The 20,134-nt window shown below is 42.7% G+C and overlaps 1 protein-coding gene across 2 annotated transcripts in view; it reads right to left on the reverse strand.

The window, feature by feature from the left end:
- The window catches only part of ITPK1 (inositol-tetrakisphosphate 1-kinase), a 162,349-nt gene that overhangs the window by 56,089 nt on the left and 86,126 nt on the right, over positions 1–20,134 (reverse strand). For both annotated transcript variants that reach the window (XM_075503469.1, XM_075503470.1), the window contains exon 5: positions 10,102–10,219. In XM_075503469.1, coding sequence (XP_075359584.1) covers positions 10,102–10,219 — 118 coding nt within the window. The remainder of the gene's footprint in view (positions 1–10,101; positions 10,220–20,134) is intronic.

Consider the following 20,134-nt stretch of genomic DNA (forward strand, 5'->3'; position numbering starts at 1 on the left):
CTGCAGCTATTCTGATCACGGAGCAGGCTTGTTAGGGCGGGCAGGAGGGTGAGACCTGTGAAGCACTATCTGTTCAATCATTTTTATATTTACGTGGGAGAGAAATTTTGCAACCGGTCAATATTCCTCATGATTTTGCCAGGGAGGAAATGAAACAAAAAGTTGTAAAAGCTGAGAACTCCCAGTGTGTGAAGTAATGCCCTGTCCCAGACAACGCACCAGTGTAATCTGGATCGACCTCCTTGATCCTCTAGTAGAACAAGAGCTAATAGCCAAACTCCTCCAAGGGTGTTCAGTACCATTAAGTCCGTGTCATGTATTATGAGTGCCTGCCCCACAGTGCCATGGTTCTGACCCCTCACACACCCCCCCTTGCCTCGCTCCACAGGGTTTTGTGTGGGCTTTAACACAGTGGAAGAGAGAGCTATCGAAGAAAAAATACTCATAAACACATCATCCAGCTATATTTCTGAAAGAATAACAGCTTTAACACGTCAGGCTGTATTTGAAGTTCCTGTTAAACATGTGGAGTGCTCATAATAGTTAATAGAAAATCCCAAGACTTTATTCACAAGACAGTAAGAGTGCTAAAATGTTACTACTTGTACCAGGTTTCAAATTTATGTAGAACTGGAAAACACTTTAAATCATCACTGCACTTTCAGGCATTCCTGCTTCCTGGGTGATGAGAACTGAACACAGGAACTACCAAACCAAACAAGGACCACAGTTCAGCTGACACTGTGTCATCTCCGTTTCTGCTACTTGGCAGTAGATTTCAAATCAGAGGAAAGGGAATATATACTGTCTCCCAACATATCCTGAGTTCAGAGTTCATAAATGGAGTTTCGTTCTAACACCCACCAGTCGGTACCATATACCCCAAAGCACGATGGTTTGTAAACCTTCTAAACCTAACTGTGAATGTTTCCTACCTTTTGGAGTCCAGCTATGACCTTAGTTGGTATTTTATGGCAACTGCACAGATATTCAGTGGAACTCTACTCTGATATGGTAGGAAAGAGAAAAAGGAGAAGGTTTCCCCATTTATTCATATTTTATTTGCTCATGTTTTGTTCCACCTCTGCTAGCCCCAGGTTGATCTCATTCTCTCCTTGCGTGGCCATCTCTTGGCACCAACCAGGTCCCTTTTCTCCAGGATTCCTTTCATTTCTAATGCGTATTTTTAATTTCAGGAAAGCAGAACTGAAAACAGTCTTCCGTGGAAAGAAAGCACTTTATTTCCATAACTGTATGCTCAGTATCTTCAATGTTATTTTTGGCCACCATAATCTTTTTGTTTGGTTCTGTTGGCATGTTCTCTTTTGACTACTGAGGCAGAGGGGGCAGAAGTTTCCAATGAGCTACCCACCGTGATGCTGGAGTCTTTCCTGAGCAGTGAGTCAATGTAGAAGTTAACAATGCATGAGCCGTCCATATCATTTTGTTATGGGCCCAAGAGACTGCAATAAACTGAATCTATCATCGTGCTGACTCTTCACTGACTTTTGGTAGATCCATCTGATATTGCTGTCTCCCCCACTGCCTGGAGAAAACTAAGCAATCTGGATTTATCTGAAAACTTTGCCATCCTGTATTCTTCTGCTTTTCCAGAGTTATTAATAAATGTCCTGGAACTCCGCTAGCATGGGATGCTTGACTTGCCACATTGAAAACAGTTTATTTATCTCTGTCTTTGGTCTCTGTCTCGAACTTTCTGATGTTTCAGTTTACTTACCATCTGCCCTCAAAGGAGTGGTTTTGGGTTTTTTTTGGGTTTTTTTTTTTGTTTTTTTTTTTAAAGTTATTTCAATGTGCTGACTTGTATCCAGCTATCCAATCTTGAGCTGACCGGTTCGAAGAACTCTAATGGGCCAGAAGGCCTGAAGGCAACTGAAGTAACGTGGCCACACAGCGCTGTTTGTGACACACACAATTTCTACTATTCAGATTATTTTAACGTGATTTAACAAGCAGTGGTTCAACTCCCAGTGTACAGAACTAAACAAGTCACGTATTTCTCTACAAATGCCAGGAGTTCCAAAACATGCTCCACGTACACCTTGCCCACCAGGCAGGGTACGACAGGATGCAACATATGCCTGTAACACTACCACTCTTTCTTCTCAGCGTAGCATCTTTCCATTTTCATGGAGCTAAGCTGTATCCTGCAGAATCAGTTTTGCTTCCTTTATGCAAATGCAGTATAGCGACCTGGACCGTGACTACTGACAATCCAGAAGAGCTGACTGTCTCCATACAGCCATGCCAGCCTATGGATGCATTTGGATATCTCCATTTCCACCCTGTATCCAGTGTTTACACATCAGGAAAAAAACCCAACCAGCACTTTCCAATCACTACTGTAACAAGGGTACCACAAACAGGAAAAAAATCAAGATGTTAGAGGTGTATCAAATGACAATGAAAAATCAAATAACCTTGTCTAGGAAGACTATGAAGCAACTGATAATAGAAGTTTGGTTCCACTCAACCATAACAACCCAGGAAGTGGTTGAGTCACCATCCCTGGAGGTATTTAAAAGACATGTAGATGTGGGGCTTAGGGACATGGTTCAGTGGTGGACTTGGTAGCATTAGGTTAATGGTTGGACTCTATGATCTTAAGGGTCTTCTCCAACCTAAACCATTCTATGGTTCTATGATTCTATAAACTATACAAGAAATCCAGATCATCTCAAGTCCCTCTCATCAAACGTCATACTTTCAGCCTCTTCCACTCTAACTTCAGAAAGCCACTTGGAAAATTTGTGAGACAGAACCAACTACTGACATCAAGGAACACAAAAGCACTCAAACCTTCATTATTTTCTTTGCTGATGAACTCAAACATTCTAGCAGCTGCACAAAGCCAGCAGGTAAGTGAAACAGGAGTCAACAGTACTTTTAGACTGGATGTTAGGGACTCTGGTAAGGGAAAGCATTCTCTTCATGAATCTCTCTGGTACTGTTATCATCAGCTGACCCCACGCTACCCTGATAAAGCCTTGAGGCCCTGCTGGACTCTTCATGAGGAGAGATGAGATTCTAACCAGGGGTCTCACATGTTGGCTAGATACTTGTCTAAGGAAATGTGAGGGATGCTACTTTTCTTGTCCATGCTAAACTACTGTAACATATCTTACAATAAACTGCTTCTTCAGCAGCAAAAGCGACATGAACACATCACGCCAGAACTGAAATAATGTTCTACCAGCTGAGTCCTGGTTTCCAATTCAGATGAAAGGTCCTATTTTTCAAGACATTTCTTGACCTCTGATCTTATGAAAATATGAGGAGAAACATCAGGGAAGGAGCCACTTGCTGCAACAAGTATTCCCAGTTAAGTTAATATCCCATTGATATTGTGAGCAATTTATCTTTCATTGTCCCTTCCTAACTTTTCCTAGCACCCAGATCCTTGGGAGAAGTATCTTCTCTTGTTGGATGCCAGCCAAGGAAATTTTTGCTCAAGAGGATCAGAATAACTTGAAACACAACTGTGCTGGAATTTAAAACATCTGGTTTATTCAGTGAAGACTTCCTCATGACAATAAGAAACCCTGCTCCTCCTTTCCTAATTCTAGAGAGAGAATAATCCTCAATAATTAATCCATGTTTTGTTCTTAAAATCCAAACTGGAGATTTGGATTCTAGGAATGCCCCATGACAATGGAGTGCAGTCATGGCTTATATCTTTACCCCATAAAAGCAGATTTGGTCATTCTTCAGATCCACCCAAGCCCCGAACACAAAATTCATAGCAGCTCTTGCTTAAATTGCTATAAACTTTCCCATGTTTTCAGCTTTATCAAGTACACAAATGTTTTGAAGTGATGCATGTAGACGTAAAACAAAAGTTTCCAACACTGGTATGCAATAAATGCATAAAAGGTCCAGCCTTGTTTCTTTTTAGATTCAGATAAGCAAAGGAGACTGGAAGTGGGATGCAGATTCCCCATGTCTGGCCACAAAAGCACACAAGATTTAAAGATTAAACCTAAGTGCACCCAAAAGTAACGTCTGAACTTTACAGACAGGCTTATTTTGAAAACTCAGTGACCACCAAGACTACTAGGATCTAAGATCAAGATTGTTTGTTGGTTCAAGAAGTCCTGGCTGGCACACTGTGAGACTAAATGATAAAAATGTTTTCTATGTTATTCTCTGGGCTTTGTGTCTGTGTGGGACTGCAGAGTCAGCTTGAACAATACCAAGCCAATGCATCTTAGCAGGCCAGAAGCAGCAGGCCAGCAGACTGCCACTCGTGGCTGCGAGAAGCAGGACTGGGACCATCATTTCCACAGGGGCCCCCAGGTCTCTGGTCCCTCCTATCCATGCTGGGACAGAGCTGACAGCTCAAAATAATGAAAACCTGGGAAGGGGGAGGAGAGGCAAAAAGGGAAAGGAGGGTCAGTTCATATTTTCTGTTTATGAAACGGCTAACTTTCAGCATTCTTACCTTAGAAAATCCTGCTGTAAACTACCTCAACAAGAGCAAGTACCAGTACAAGAGAGGAGATCCCAGGTTCCCTTTGGGGCTTCCCGCTTTCTTTTCCTGCCACCTCTCTCAGGACAGGGTTAGTCTTTTGGAAGCAGCTGTCTACTTTAAATTTCAAAGCCAGGGCTTGTTTATTGTAACACCATCATGTCCGTGTCACTCTGTCAGCCCTGTCCTAGATGAATGAATGAGCTTTTATGAGAAAGATGTCAGGTGACACTTCCCTGGGTCAAAAGTCCCAGAGTCTTTCCAGTTTGACAGAGCAGGGCTGAGACCTACCAAGTGCTGACAGTCAGGGTGCAGAGCACTGCCATGTGCAACACTGCTGCGTGCTGATGCGCTTTGGACACAGTCCTTCTAGTCCCAGAGAATATTAATTCCATTCCAATTACTTCCCTCCATGCTTGTACACTAGTTTTCAGAGAGAAATTAAAATGCAGTGAGTGAACACACACCACGCTTGGAGCGAGGTAACGAGACATCTGTTTGCATGCATTCTTGGTGGAAAGAGAGCATACAATCAACAAGGGAGACTTCTGCATCCAAAAACTGGTGTGGTTATTTGCAGTAGCTAACATCAGCCCTCTAACTTAGACGCTTTATTGATACGTCCCTACATAAACAAGTGAGCCTCAGGTGGGCAATTTAGAGCCTTTAAATTAAAACCAGATTTTTCCTTTCATTTTAATAGGAGCTTCAAGTACAGATACAGGTGCCTGAAGTTGAACTGTGTGACTATTCTTCTCCCTCCCCTCTGACCAAAACTGCCATGAAAAGTAGGCCACAGAGAGTAGTGTCCACAGTTTCAAAAGGTGAATGCCTAGAGCTATATATATATGTACAGCTATTTTCAGGCACTTTTAACTGGGTGGCCTGATTTTGAGAAGTTCTGAGTATGCACCACTCCAGCAAACTACGTGATCCATAACTTCAAAAAATAAAACCAGACTACCTGCTTTGGCATTGAATTGTAAATACCCAGTTTTCTACTCAACAACAGATCTACAGTTTCTGTTAAAACAGTACCTCCACAGATTGCTTGGCCTCAGAGACTCACTGTATCAGAGTATGTGTATGTATATCTGGAAAAGAGGTTCCTGCTCAGAAAAATGTGGCATCTAAAGGGAAGAGACAGGCAGATAAGCGTCAAGAGAAGAAAGAGACGCACAGGGGTGACATGCTGTGCCCAAGGTCATGCAGCAAGTCAGAACCAGCGTCAAGCAGAAAACCCTGAGCCCCAAATCAAGTGCCTTACATGTTACATCATGCTGAGCCTCTCTCCTGGTCACAAAAGCTACATGCAGCTGTTCAAGGAGTATTTCTCAGACAGACAGACAGAATCTGATAAAAAGAAATCCAGGGAAAAGAGAAGATGCCATGATCTGTTCTGTAATATCCCTCAAAATCAGAAAGGAGAACACACAGCAGCAACAGAATCTCATATAACAGTAAACAATCAAACATAAATGTTTTTTATTACATGCCTGGATGAAAATATCACAGCTAAAGGGTTTTATCCTGTTTAGAGCATCCCAAGGGAATTGTTCTGTACTTCCAAAAAGACTGTTAGGAGAGAGAAATTCAGAAGTCACAGCTTGGCTCATGCAGGAGTTCTCTCTTCTAGGGGAACCCCACGAAGACTAGTTTCTGTAGAAATTTTAGATTTGGAGTTAAATTTAAGAATCTAAGAACAAGAAGATTTTAAAATAATAGAAAAAAGCCAGGTGGAAGTCGTTAAAGAAATGAACTCCAGGGTCTGCAATATCTGAGTTCAAACATTATCGAAGAAACCTTTAAGTCACTTGAGACGGCAAAGGAAGCTGAGTGGCAGATAGGAACACTAACTAGGTAGAGCACTGAGCGAGTAGCACGTTCACCTGAGTTCTGGTTTAAATTCCTTCAGTTTAGATTATTACTTGTAAGATATGTAGGGAATTTTAAAAGCTTTTAATCTTCAAACTAAAAATGTAATGTAAAAAGGTTAGTTATTGCCTAGTCACAGTGGTTATCTATTACCATCTTAAGCATAATTTTTAAAGTCAGATCTTGAATTCTGAGGCTGTAGGATCACAGCTTTTCAACACCGCATCAGAGAATTTAGTTATTTCTCATGAGGTTAAAGCTTAAAAAAGGCTGACAGCTCCAGCCATACAATACCCCGCTAAAAAACAAAACTTCCATTAAATAATGCTCCTAATCTTTCACCAAACGTTATAGAACCTGATCTAGAGTACTTTTATATTAGAAGCAATTTTTCACAGATAAGTAAACAAAGCAGTACAGCTGCTGAGAGAACTCAACTGCTATACCAAAAAACCTATGTGGTGATTTATTTCAAGATAGACCTGCCAGCTATGTAGGACACATGTTGGGAATGCAAACTTTATGTTTTCAAGTCTTTTTAAAGACTCAGAAGTGAAGGTTTCAGAATGACTAGCTCTTTTAGAGCTTGCTCTCAAAATAACAGGGAACAGGAAAAAGAGGAAGTCACAGCCCTGGCCAGACCATTGCTTCCAAAAAAGAATCCATTAAAATCAATACTAAAATATCTCAAACCTTTTTTTTAAGAATAGAGTCCCACTTCCTTCCAAGGGAGATATCATTATCTATACTGAAGAAAATAACAACCTCTGCAAGTCACCTCAGTAATTGCTAGTCGCATGCTAGCACACCAGGTACAAGGTGAATCCTGGACCAGGTTGCCCAGAGAGGTCGTGCAGTCTCCATTGGTGGAGGTATACAAAACCCAACTGGACATGGACCTGGGGAACCTGCTCTAGAGGATCCTGCTTTGAACAGGAAGTTGGACTATATGGTCACAAGAGGTCTCTTCCAACCTCAATGATTCCACAAATCTGTGAACCTCTTATTTCCCCAAGGACTGAGTGGTTACAGTGTCAGTCTAGGACATGGAAAGTCCAGGTTCAACCCCATGCTTTTCCCTAGACTGCATATACACCTCTTGCCTAGTTACTAATTCTCCTCCACCTCAGTTCCTTTAGTGGCCACAGACTGTGGTAGCAGAGACAAGGAGTGTGCCACAAAGCATCTTTCCAACCCATTCTCATGAGGCTGGATCGAAGTACTTATCACTCAGACACTTGACTAAATAAAGAGAAAGCTACAGCACTTTCAGAAAGCCTAACAATGTCCAGATGCCCAGTTTTATACACTTCAAATAGGGATTCCCTTATTCAGGAAGCATGGAGAATTCACCATCAAAAGGACAGGCAAAGCATTAACCTGGACATCTGAAAGATACCTGGACATCTGAAAGATAACTACATTTAAAATCAAACTGTTCATAGAACATGGGGCTGTACTGCTGCAGAATGCAGTCACCTCAGCAACAACCACCATTTTCAAGGGTGCAGGCAACACAGAAGGAGGAGGATTCAGCACTGTACAAACTGGAGTCAGCAGAGCATGTGGTCATCCTCCCTTTAACCCAACTGGTGCAAATCTTTATTTATACAGTTCTTGTAAGGTCTACAGGGTTGAAATGAAGTGCAAAACTAGTCTGTAAACAAACACTGAATTTTCTTTTGAAAGACTTTCAAAAGCAGAAGATTTCTCCTCACACACATACTCAACCAGAGTTGAGTGGCATTCCTTTGGAAGAGATCATCCCTTGCACTGAACTTAACCCATCATGTCAATTTTGTATCCTGTGATAAACTGGGCTCTCTAGTTACAGCTGAAGACTAGGATACTATTTTCTTGGTAATGACTTCCATTTTGAAATTCCAGAACAAAAACGATCTGGCTCTTAAGACCTCATGCTATTCACAGATGTATTACTTCTTGTTTGAGTCTTCTAAGTGCTCATGGCCTTGGGATATGACATGACAGCTGCAAAGCAGAAAACACAATTTAGCAGGTGAAAACAAGGAGGGGGAAAAAAACCCAACCACACTGTCTAGAGGGATGCAACTTTTTTGGTCTCCTGAATTTCTCACTGCAGATCATTACGTGTGGGAATACAGAGGCTGATCTACTTAGGCCAGAACAAGAAGTTAGCCAATTATTCAGCTCTCCTGAGATTTCCCCTGCTAAATACAAAGTTGGTTCAAGGTCTCTGTCATGATATTTCTCATGATGAGACAGAAATAAGATGAGATGGGGGGGAGTGCAGGGGGACACAGGGACAGGGGAAATATGGTCACCTAACACTGCAGCAGCCAGTGAGAACAGGTGAAGCTTTTCCTTACCTCATTCCTCAACTTTATTAACAGCTTCTCTTTAAAGTGTCAGTTTTAACTAACTACAAACCTACTTCTTTCTTTTTTCTCCTTAAGCATTATTCCTTTTTCTCATCAGTTTGACCAGAGGCTGCCGAAATATGCACACGACAAACTACTTGCAAAAACTAGATGCTCTCCCGAACATACTGTTCTCATAGAGATAACAATAATACCACCAATGGCAATTTAAGAAGAAGAAGAAAAAAACCAACCTACTGAATCCCTCCACTGCTGGAACAAAATCCCAACCACTTCCTCAGAACACAGGTTTCCCTCAGCACCTCTCTCCCACTCACAAACAGCAATAACCACTCCAAAACAAAATCCTTTTAAACTAATTGAACATTTTCTCCTGAAGAGATGCCAAAAGACAAAGGAAAGTCCCGTGAATTAAGTCTTATTTTTACACGGACGCTGCTGATGGAGTCAGGCAGGTCAGATGCAAACAGTATGTCTATAAATCCACAATTATAAAAATACAAATTGATGAGCTTCTTATCTGTCCATCAAGACAGTGATAACACAATCACAATGTTCCAATCGTGCCCCATTAGAAAACAGTTCAGCAATACTATTTCCCCCAAGTATAGTCATCTAACACATGAAACGGTTACTTCAAGAGCTACTCTAGGTTTAAACTCAAAAGCCAATAAATATTTCAAGACTATGACAGTAACAGAAGTAGAAAGGGAATGAAAGACTAACTTAACCCAACAGTTACAATGGTTAAAATGGTAAGATACTAGAATTATTCAGGTTGAAAAGGCATGACTTCTAAACATGTGAATACAACTCAAATGATGCCAATTAAAGGGAACAGTCTATGTCAGGTAACTAGCCAACATCAGAAATGCATTTATGTTCCTCCCAGCAATTAACTTGTGCAATAGGCTTCCAGTGCTTCTCTAAGATCTTAGCTCTATTTACGATTTAATTTCTTTCAGTCCTTTCCAAAACCAGTTTTTCTTCTTCCATAAATCTCCCCCAAATTCAGGCCTCAGGATTCTTATGACAAGCTGCTAAGTTTGTACAGTCATTTCAATTTACCAGCATGCACAAAAAGACAATGTTTTGCAGAAGATTTCTGGGAGTGCTCACTGTAGTAAATATGCTCCCCATTAAATCCACATTGTATTTTTAACCAGATGCAAACCTCCTTTGTATACATGGAAAAAGAAGAGCATGGGATTCCAGAGGGCAATCCTGTGACACAGGAATGCTTTAGTGTTTGTGCTCCCATGGAAAGACAGAATGAGGGGCCCAAAACCACTACTTCAAACCTCACATCCAGCCTCCAGAAGCCAGCTGCTTCCTCCTCTAGAGTCACAAGGTATTGGAGAGCAGGTATTGGCCTACCTTGCATGTATGCCTCTATTTGCCGAATTAGCTCGTAAGACTTGGATCGGTCCAGAAGCGTACGAATAGCCGGAAGAGGGTCCAGGATAATGGTTTCTGGATGAGCATCAATATACTCCTGCAAAACAAATACATAGCAGGGAAAAAAAAAAGGCATTAGGTTGGCCGAAGAGTGTGGGAAAAATAGTGAGATGGGGAAGAGAACAGACAATGTTAAAAACCCCAATGTCCAGTCTCTCTTCAAGGGGAGGCAAACGGACATTGGCAATGCAGGAAGTCACCAGACAGTCTAGATACTGACATTTGAAACAAACACAAACGTGACAGCTAACTGTTTTAGGATGGCAAATTTCTCCTGTGGACTCACCACCAGCAGTGAAACCTGCACTGCAACCACATCAACTCAGAAGGGAGCCAGTGGCAAAGTGCCACAGTAACAGCTGTAAGCAGGGCTGAGAAAAGCAATTAGGAGAAGAAAGATGACACACTGCTATCTTGGGGTCAGCCTTGCATTGAATTACTGCATGTGAACATCACAACTGTCTGAACTAAGCTCAGAACTACATCTGGGTTCTTTAATGTTGTTATTATTGCTGTCCTCTAGGTGGGCCAAAGACAGCATTAAGAGCTGGATGATAAGGGCTTTTTTTTGGAAGGAATTTTTTTGGAAGGAATATTTTTTGGCAGAGCTGAAGAGGTTGCTGCTTCATTGTGTCTTCATTGAGTTTTGAAAGCATCTATCTTGCCACTTCTCTAAGTTCATACTCTCCTCTCCTGACTACAAGAACAAAGCAAAGTTAATGTTCTCATGAATGTTCATCTTAGGAACTCAATTGCCCATTCCCTGAGGTCATGACTGCACTACTGCATCTTGGCCATGAACACAGACACAGTTGTCAGGTATTGCCCTTGCAAACCCAACAAAACTTCCTTCTGTTTCTCAGAACAGAAGCTGAGTTCCTTCATCATTGCCCCAACCCGGCCCCATAAAGTCAATGGGACAAACAAGTATCCATCTTACCCTATCCAAAATCAGCAAACATTTCCAAAGTTAGCATCTGCCTCTGTTTTACCCAACTTCCCAAAGCCATCTTTACGTTTCCACTCATTTCTTTAAATCCATCCATGCAAATGCATGGTAAATGCTCCTGCAAGTAATGGACTTCCATGAAGTCCTACTTCCTTAAGTTGGTTACTTCAGAGAACAAAACATACTCCAAAAGATACTCAGGAGTATGATGAGGTGGCCTCAGGAGATGCACTTTGCTGGATACTGAGCTGGAGAGAAAAGAATGGCATAATCTGTTCCCAGCAAGTGATTTCGCTCCAGACATTGACTGGGGAAGCAGACTTCTTCCCCCCACTCCTCCTAGCACTGGCAAACTGTTGCTTTCTGCTGACTACATACTCTGAACTGATGGCTTGCTAAAAGGGGATTATTCTTCTGAGGCTAAGAGGATCCGCGTTGGGGTTTAAGGAACACACTGCATCACCCACAGCACACAAGTAGCTTTCCTTAACAGGGTATAAGGCACCCTTCAGTGGCAATACGTGTCTGACGTATTTAACAATCCCTGCAAAACACAAAGAGTGAATTCCCCAAAGGTATGCTCAACCTTGCTGCCACTTGGGAAAAGTAAGGGACAGAGACTTTTGCACAGTCAGTCGTCAAGACTGTCAGACCCAGCTGCTGTCTCACCCTTGCAGTGTAGCCTGGACAAAAAGCCTCTTTGCCTCACTGGAGCAGAAGCTGGGTTCATTTCAAGTCATTAATACCCAGAACATACAGACAACAGTTTTCATGACTCTCCTGCCCCCAGTACTCCCAGAGCCTCAAGAAGAGCAGTCAGCTTTCAAATACAGAAGAGACAGGAGTAACTTGTTACCTAATGCATGTTAAACACCTACGTGTGTTTATGCATACGTGCCCTTTTACGCAGCACCAGAAGACACCTTGTGGAACTAGGATGATCCAGTGATTAGGGCATTAGCTTAAACTTGCTGATCACGAAACTGTATTCGAGTATCTTAACGTATTAATGCCTTCTTTGCCTCAGTCTTTAATAGCAGGGCCAATTGTTCTCTGGGTACCCAGCCCCCCGAGTCAGAAGATAGGGACGGGGACCAGAATGGAGCCCCCATAATCCAGGGGGAAATGGTTAGTGACCTGCTGCACCACTTAAACACTCACAAGTCTATGGGGCCTGATGAGATCCACCTGAGAGTACTGAAGGAACTGGCAGATGTGCTCACCAAGCCCCTTTCCATCATTTCCCAGCAGTCCTGGCTAACTGGGGAGGTCCCAGTTGACTGGAGGTTAGCAAATGTGATACCCATCTACAAGAAGGGCCGGAAGGAGGACCTGGAGAACTACAGGCCTGTCAGCCTGACCTCAGTGCCGGGGAAGCTGATGGAGCAGATCACCCTGAGTGCCATCACACAGCATGTAGAGGATAATCAAGGGATCAAGCCCAGCCAGCATGGGTTCAGGAAAGGCAGGTCCTGCTTGACCAACCTGATCTCCTTCTATGACAAGGTGACACGCCTAGTGGATGAGGGAAAGGCTGTGGATGTTGTCTATCTAGACTTCAGTAAAGCCTTTGACACGGTTTTCCACAGCATTCTCCTGGAGAAACTGGCTGCTCATGGCTTGGACGGGTGTACCCTTTGCTGGGTAAAGAACTGGCTGGATGGCCAGGCCCAAAGAATGGTGGTGAATGGAATTTACTCCAGTTGGCGGCCGGTCACAAGTGGTGTCCCGCAGGGCTCTGCGCTGGGGCCAGTTCTGTTTAATATCTTTATCAATGATCTGGATGAGGGAATTGAGTGCACCCTCAGTAAGTTTGCAGATGACACCAAGTTGTGCAGGAGTGTTGATCTGCTTGAGGGTAGGAAGGCTCTGCAGAGGGACCTGGACAGGCTGGATCGATGGGCTGGAGCCAACTGTATGGGGTTCAACAAGGTGAAGTGCAAGGTCCTGCACTTGGGCCACAGCAACCCCATGCAACGCTACAGGCTTGGGGAAGAGTGGCTGGAAAGCTGCCTGGCAGAGAAGGACCTGGGGGTGTTGGCTGACAGCTGCCTGAATACGAGCCAGCAGTGTGCCCAGGTGGCCAAGAAAGCCAATGGCATCCTGGCTTGTATCAGGAATAGTGTGGCCAGCAGGACTAGGGAAGTGATCGTGCCCCTGTACTCGGCACTGGTGAGGCCACACCTCGAATCCTGTGTTCAGTTTTGGGCCCCTCGCTACAAGAGGGACATTGAGGGGCTGGAGCGTGTCCAGAGAAGGGCAATGAAGCTGGTGAAGGGTCTGGAGCAGAAGTCTGATGGGGAGCAGCTGAGGGAACTGGGGTTGTTTAGCCTGCAGAAAAGGAGGCTGAGGGGAGACCTTCTTGCTCTCTACAACTACATGAAAGGAGGTTGTAGAGAGGTGGGGGTTGGTCTCTTCTCCCAGGTAACAAGTGATAGGACAAGAGGAAATGGCCTCAAGTTGTGCCAGGGGAGGTTTAGCCTGGATATTAGGAAATTTTACTTCACTGAAAGGGTGGTCAAGCATTGGAACAGGCTGCCCAGGGAAGTGGTTGAGTCGCCATCCCTGGAGGTATTTAAAAGACGTTTGGATGAGGTGTTTAGGGACACGGTATAGTGGTGGTCTTGGTAGTGTTAGGTTTACGGTTGGACTCGATGATCTTAAAGGTCTTTTCCAACCTATACGATTCTGTGATTCTGTGATAACAAGACAGCTCTTTTAGCCCCTCTATGCCTCAGCTTAAAAGATAGGGAGCTACCAGAGTCTGCATCTTCATGAGCACACCAAGAGGATGAGCACATTCAGACAGCCAATACCCTGGTGGGGTGCCAGGTAAGTACGCACAGTAACCAGACCGAACAAGCCACAGCTCCGAAACGTGACCTCAGCAGAAATCTGACAGCAAACATCCTGCAGCGTTTCAGAAGCGTGTACTAGCTCTTCCTTTCACACTGTGGTGACCACCCCTCCACCTCGACCAGTCTCTGGTTCCACCTTGAATTCAAGCTCCCCATACTTCCATCCTGGCCCAGCCCCTACTCTGTACATACTAACCCTTTCCCTCACACATACATTTGTCCTGCCTGCGTCCTCCATCTCCTTCACTCCCCTCCAAGGAGGGAATGATTCTTCCGTCTCCTGGCTCCTTGTGGACCTTCCCAAATCTTCCTGATGCTCACCTCAGCACTGAGGGCTATCCTCACTTCCCTGGCTTACATGTGTTCCACTTGGTATTTTGGCTCACGTCACTCTAAGTATTTCCAGAGAGAGCCTTGCTTTTTTGTTTTCTGTAAGGAACTTCAGTGCCTTATTTATAATGATAATAGCTCTAAACCGTATTAGAAGATCATCCAAGCAGTAAGCCTGACAAGAGTATCACGAAGTTTAACAGGAACAAAGGCATGATCCCAAGGCCATTCCACACCAGGCAACGTGTCAACACAAGCGAGCATCTTAGCCGACTTTCCAGTGACTGATTTCTCATCCTGTTGCCTTAAGGAGCCTCGAAAAAGCTCTGCAAGGCAAACATGAAATAGCCAAAGAAGATGAAGGAAGTGGGGGCTGTTTTCCAGAAGCCACTTAGAGTCTGGAGGACTTTAACAAACTACTGCAATGTCAAGAACAACTGCGCTGAGTGTAAGGCGACAGCCCCTTCATACACACACAGAGGAGACTGAACATGAGCTTTCTTTATAAAACAAGGAAATTTCTCAGCATCAAACCTATTTTAGGTACTATTCTCCAGCTCCTCTCCATTTACAGGCTTAGTTACTCATTCAGCCAGAGGGCACAGGAACGAGAAAACTCAGACTGTCAGCACGGCAGTGAAGATCTGCATCGCCTGACTAAAGGAAAGGACTGGGACCTGAAGTAAGTATCTCCTAGAGCTAATCTGGGGATGGGCTACAGATCTCTCATTTTAACTGATCCAGAAACGGCTTCCCCTTTGAAGCAAAGGATTCTTCAATGCAGAACAAGGTCAATTCAGACCTTGTATAGGACATCTCTATCTGAACACAGCTAGCGGTTAACTGCTGAAGCTGTTTAGGGGACAGGAGCATCAAAATGCACTCAAGTCCTTATAACGCTGCATCTCTTCTCACGGTATCGTGTGTTGCTTGGATTTCCATCACAAAGCATTAACTCTACATTCAAAAACAGAACCATCAAGTTGCACCAGTTGCACCATCAAATCACCCAGCCTCCCCTTGGGCATGTACCTGCCAACACTTTCCCAGTCTCCCACACCTCATACCAGTACATCACCAGCACATGCAAAAGAAAGAGTTCCAATATCTATGCACAGAAAACGACTTAAAATAAATAAATAATTTAAAAATCCACACCTTAACACCAATTCCCTACAATAGGAAATTGCAATAAGAAAAATCAATTATGTTAGCTTCACAGGAACAATTATGGTAGCCGATGTGAAACCTTTCATAAACTTTGATTCTTTACTAGGAACTGCTGCACACTCAGGCATAGTATTTTACTGAATATATAACTGTGAAGATCACTTAAGAGATTGGAAAACTCTTAATGTAGCCTAAGTAGCAGCACTGTTCCCATGGCACAGAATGGCTCCACTACCAGAAATACCGATCTGGATGAACATGAAGGGTTTGTATCTAAGAATTTTGATAGCAGATGAGCTACTATAGATACGAACTTGAAAACAGAGCGGTTGCAGAAGGAAAAAGAGAAACACTGAAGCCAAGAGATAGCTTTCAGTACAGCACAACCTTTCAACTTTGAATGTTCAAATCTTCTCTGGTCATTCCAACAAAACAACTCTGCACTCTCCTTTGGTGGATTTACCAAAGGCTGGTATCCAACAGCAGACTCCAACAACCCAGGCAACAATCTGGAGGGTATTTAGGCTTCCCAACAATATTTTGAAAGGGCTCTGTCCTTGGGCTGCAGTTCAGCTTGACCCAGACAATGTCTATGTTTTCCTCTTTCTAATCTTTGACATAATAAAAGCAAACTAGAAGAAACAAGGACTTTTAGCAGATCCTCCTTTGTTTGTATTCCAGGCTTGGCATTCAGTCATGCTCTTTACCAGCCCTGTTATTGGCAGAAGGCCAGCGATGAAACTTGAAATCAAAGAGAGACCAAGTATTTCATGTTCCCTATTAAATACCTCTGGATATAACCCTGAGATTTTAAAAAAACAAAACAAACCAAAACACTTTTCTTGAGAAGCCTGTGTATAGATGAGAATAGAGTCATTTGTCATTTTGCCCAAAAAGGTAGCTAATGATTTTTTTTTTTTAAATATATTTTAACAGAAAGTTGATACAGTATCTACTGCAAATATTAGGTCATTAGATGATAACAGAGACTCACTGACTCATTGACTTGATTTTATTACTAAGTAATAAAACTTCTATAATCTTTTGTTTAATATTAAACAAAAGTTCCATATGAAAAAAAGAAGTTAGCAAATGAAACAATAACAGCATTTGGATTTGTGTTTTCCCATGTACAGAAACATGAAGATGAGCGCTTATAACAACAGACCAACATTTTCCAAGGGGGAAACAGATGTAAAGACAGACACAAGCTTGTCTAAAGAGTTTGCGTCAGATTCAGACTTAAAAGTTCCTTTTTGTTGTCCTGGGCTGTGATGGTCTCTCTTCACAGACACCTCCTTCCAAAAGGAAAGGCGTAGGCAAGTTGGATCTTAAACAAACACTCATCTCAAAATTGTTTACCTCTAAATCTAAACGAGATTCCTGCAGTGGCTGGGAGGGATGAGGGGGGCTGCAAGGGGAAGCGGGGACATCTTCTCTGTTACATTTCTATTCACTGTACATCTCAAAGCAACTTTCTGAGTACTCAGCTTCCCTGTTTTGCCTTCAAAAGTCCACCACTGCTGCATCTTGCAAATACATACCCACAGGAAGCTATCCTACCAGTTAGCATTTGAATGACAAATTTTTAGTTGATTTTGCCTGCTTATGAGGCTCTTCCACCAAATGGAAGACAGAATTATTTTTCAAATGGGAAAAACACCGGTATTGGCCTGTGAATTCAGGTGCAAAAGACCATTTCAACTTTGTGTCTCACCCTGTCTGCCCAATAAGAAAAAAAAGTTACTAAGGTTTGATAGTTCCCTTTGATTTTTCACTTGCCTTTTCTCAGCAGAGCATGTGAAAAGAACTTTGAAATGTATAAGTATTTTCAGAGTATAAAGCTGAAAACCAGGAACAGAATGGGCTAGTATCTTAAAACAAACAAACCACCCACCACAAACGAACAGCATTAAAAATCAACTGGCATAATCTCCATGAGTACGTACCCAAATCACCTTCTTGCAGCCGAGACTTCTGAAGCAAGCAATCAGTGCAGCAAGAACAATCCCCTTCCAAGCAAGAGCAATCCCCTAACTCCTTCCCTTCCAAACTATCTCCCTGATCTTTCTTCCTCCCAGTCCCTAACCCTTCTAAGGAAGCTTCTGAATCAAGAATAGAAGAGCCCGTCCTGGACAACTTCGGAGTGGGAGAGTGAACAGTTGGAGGGCAAGAGGGAGGAAACACTTTAAATTTTCATCAACCTGATAGCAGAAGCCTAGACATAAAACCTGCTTCTGATCTATCTTTTTAAGAAAGCTAATGCAAAGAGAACCTGTTCAGAAAAAGCTCTGAAAGACAAATTAATAACCCTATTGATTTTCCACCACTTGAGCCATAATTTTGAATGGAACAGACTAGTATGAAGCTGCAATGAATGAAGCTACTCAATCCCCTGTACAGCTATGACAGGCAGCTGCTCAGAGAGATTTTGCTCTAATCAGAGCATAACAAAGATTCCCCAGTCAATGTCTTACACAAGCCAAAACATACTCACTTTTCAAAGTCATAAACTTTGTCTAGAAGGCAGGAACTGGGGTAGTTTGGTTCTCTCTCTTACCAAGAAGACAGGAACTGGAGCACCAGCAAGTGAAAGGGACCCTTAGAGACTATGCGTCTTCCCACCTGACTTCTCTCCACGTTCCTCTGGTCAAGAAGGAACCACCAAGGACTGTAACAATTTTTTACTAGACAAATAAACTACGTTCAATCAGTTCAGCCCAGTGTTACAGTGGGTAGGAATGGAGACTAATCATCATCTCTACAAATAATCATAATCCTCAAAATAAGGATCTAAGTGTCCTACGAAGCAAATGGAAAGATTTCTCTACTTTGCACTTCATGCACTACACTAGGTGCTGCATGCAGTCTTTATTTCAGCTTTGGATGAGATCACTAGCCACTCATCACTGATCTTCATGCAGTGGAGAACAATCTGCACCCACCAATATTCTCCTGAGAAACTGCAGTCCAGACCACATCCAACTAGCATGAAGACCTCAGAAAGCTCAGCCCTAAAGGTCTTCTGTAGCTAAAAAGCCCACTGGCAACAGGCAACTCCTCCCTGCCGTTTTCAGAGTCTCCTGTAACGATTATTTTTTACAAGGCAATTGAGAACAGTAATTAAACAGCAAGACAAAAAGGGCATGCTAAGAGGCTTCCTAATCTATTAGCACTCTCCACCAGACCATACAACAGTTCATCACAGACTCCAGAGAGCAAGCACACAGACTCATCTAAAAGTGAAGCCAGTCTCCTCCTCAGCTCTTGCAGATGAGATGGTCAAGGCCTCTACAATACAGCTCTGAAAAAAAGTTATTCTTACAAAGGTCATAAATGTAGCCTGGCAGATTGTTCCTCCTCCTGTGGTCAAGGATCCCTTGCTCTCTGATGCCTGGAAGACTGCTTTATGGAGCCAACAGTAAGGCTGGTGCCAGGTATCATCTTGCTGTTACATTTATATTCAATAGCAGGAAAATTAGCATCATGAATTTTGCACTGTTTGGTCTGGTTAAGATAATCAGAACTTTTTCAGTCAATTTAATGAATAATAAGGGAACCACACTATTTCTGCTTGTGTGCAGGTGCCAGAAATACCACAGTGCTTATGCAACATCACACACACACAAGTAGCTCCCTTGCAAGGTGGTCACTTTACATTTTCTAAGTTGCTCATTGATTTTAGTTTAAAAAAACCAACAACCCCACCCCACAAACTTTATACAAATAGATTCTTACAATTTATTTTTTCTAAGGAATATACTTCTCTTCATTTCTAATAGTTTTCAATATCTTAAAAATAATACAGGACAGATGGAGACAGGCAGCAATTTCCTGTCAGTTTCTGCCCTGTATACAAAATTACGTGAGAGTATACCCTTTAAACACACTTTGGCATGTAATTCAATGCTGATAGACCTCTCCTCTGCTCCGCTGGTTCTTGGGTACATGTTTTACTACAATGAAAGTTTCCTGCATGCCAATGATATGGCACAACTCAGTCGCATGTGCAGAACCAGAAGCCCAAGGCCTTGGTTTATTGGTGAGAGGATATAATTCAGAAGCCTGCTCACAGGGGTCCCTGTCCTCTATCTCATTCATTCACTAGAAAAAGATCCCCTCCTGGTTTGGAAGGCACTGGGAGAGGATCTTTTTCTAATGAATGAGTTTTGAAGATATTGAGAGATTATAATTCCATACCCAGAGTCAGAAATACGTGTAGTCCAGTAACGGAAACCTACATTCTCGTTCAGCTACGTGATTGTAGACAAGTCATCCACTGGGCTATGCTAAAGAACACTATCTGTAAAGACAGATCATCAGACATCAATGTGACTATTGTAACTTGTTCTGTAAATCAGACGTCATAATAGCTACTATAAATTCATACCAGAGCTCTAAACAGAAACAAACCCTAAATCCTTATGACAGCCATTCTGAGTTGACCTAAAGGGCTTCTCATACTAATGTCAAAAGGGAGTTAATACCATTTCCTTTAATTTACAGCTTGCAAAACAAGAACTTAGGGATGCAAACGGGATGGTCTAAATCACATAATGAAACTGTGGAACAGCATGTGACTGACCCCACATTCCAGGATCCCCTTCTAATTCTTCAGGCATTACATTGCACTTCTTTGCAGGAA

The sequence above is a fragment of the Mycteria americana genome, chromosome 5 (assembly GCF_035582795.1).
Source record: "Mycteria americana isolate JAX WOST 10 ecotype Jacksonville Zoo and Gardens chromosome 5, USCA_MyAme_1.0, whole genome shotgun sequence".
NCBI classification, from domain to species: domain Eukaryota; kingdom Metazoa; phylum Chordata; class Aves; order Ciconiiformes; family Ciconiidae; genus Mycteria; species Mycteria americana.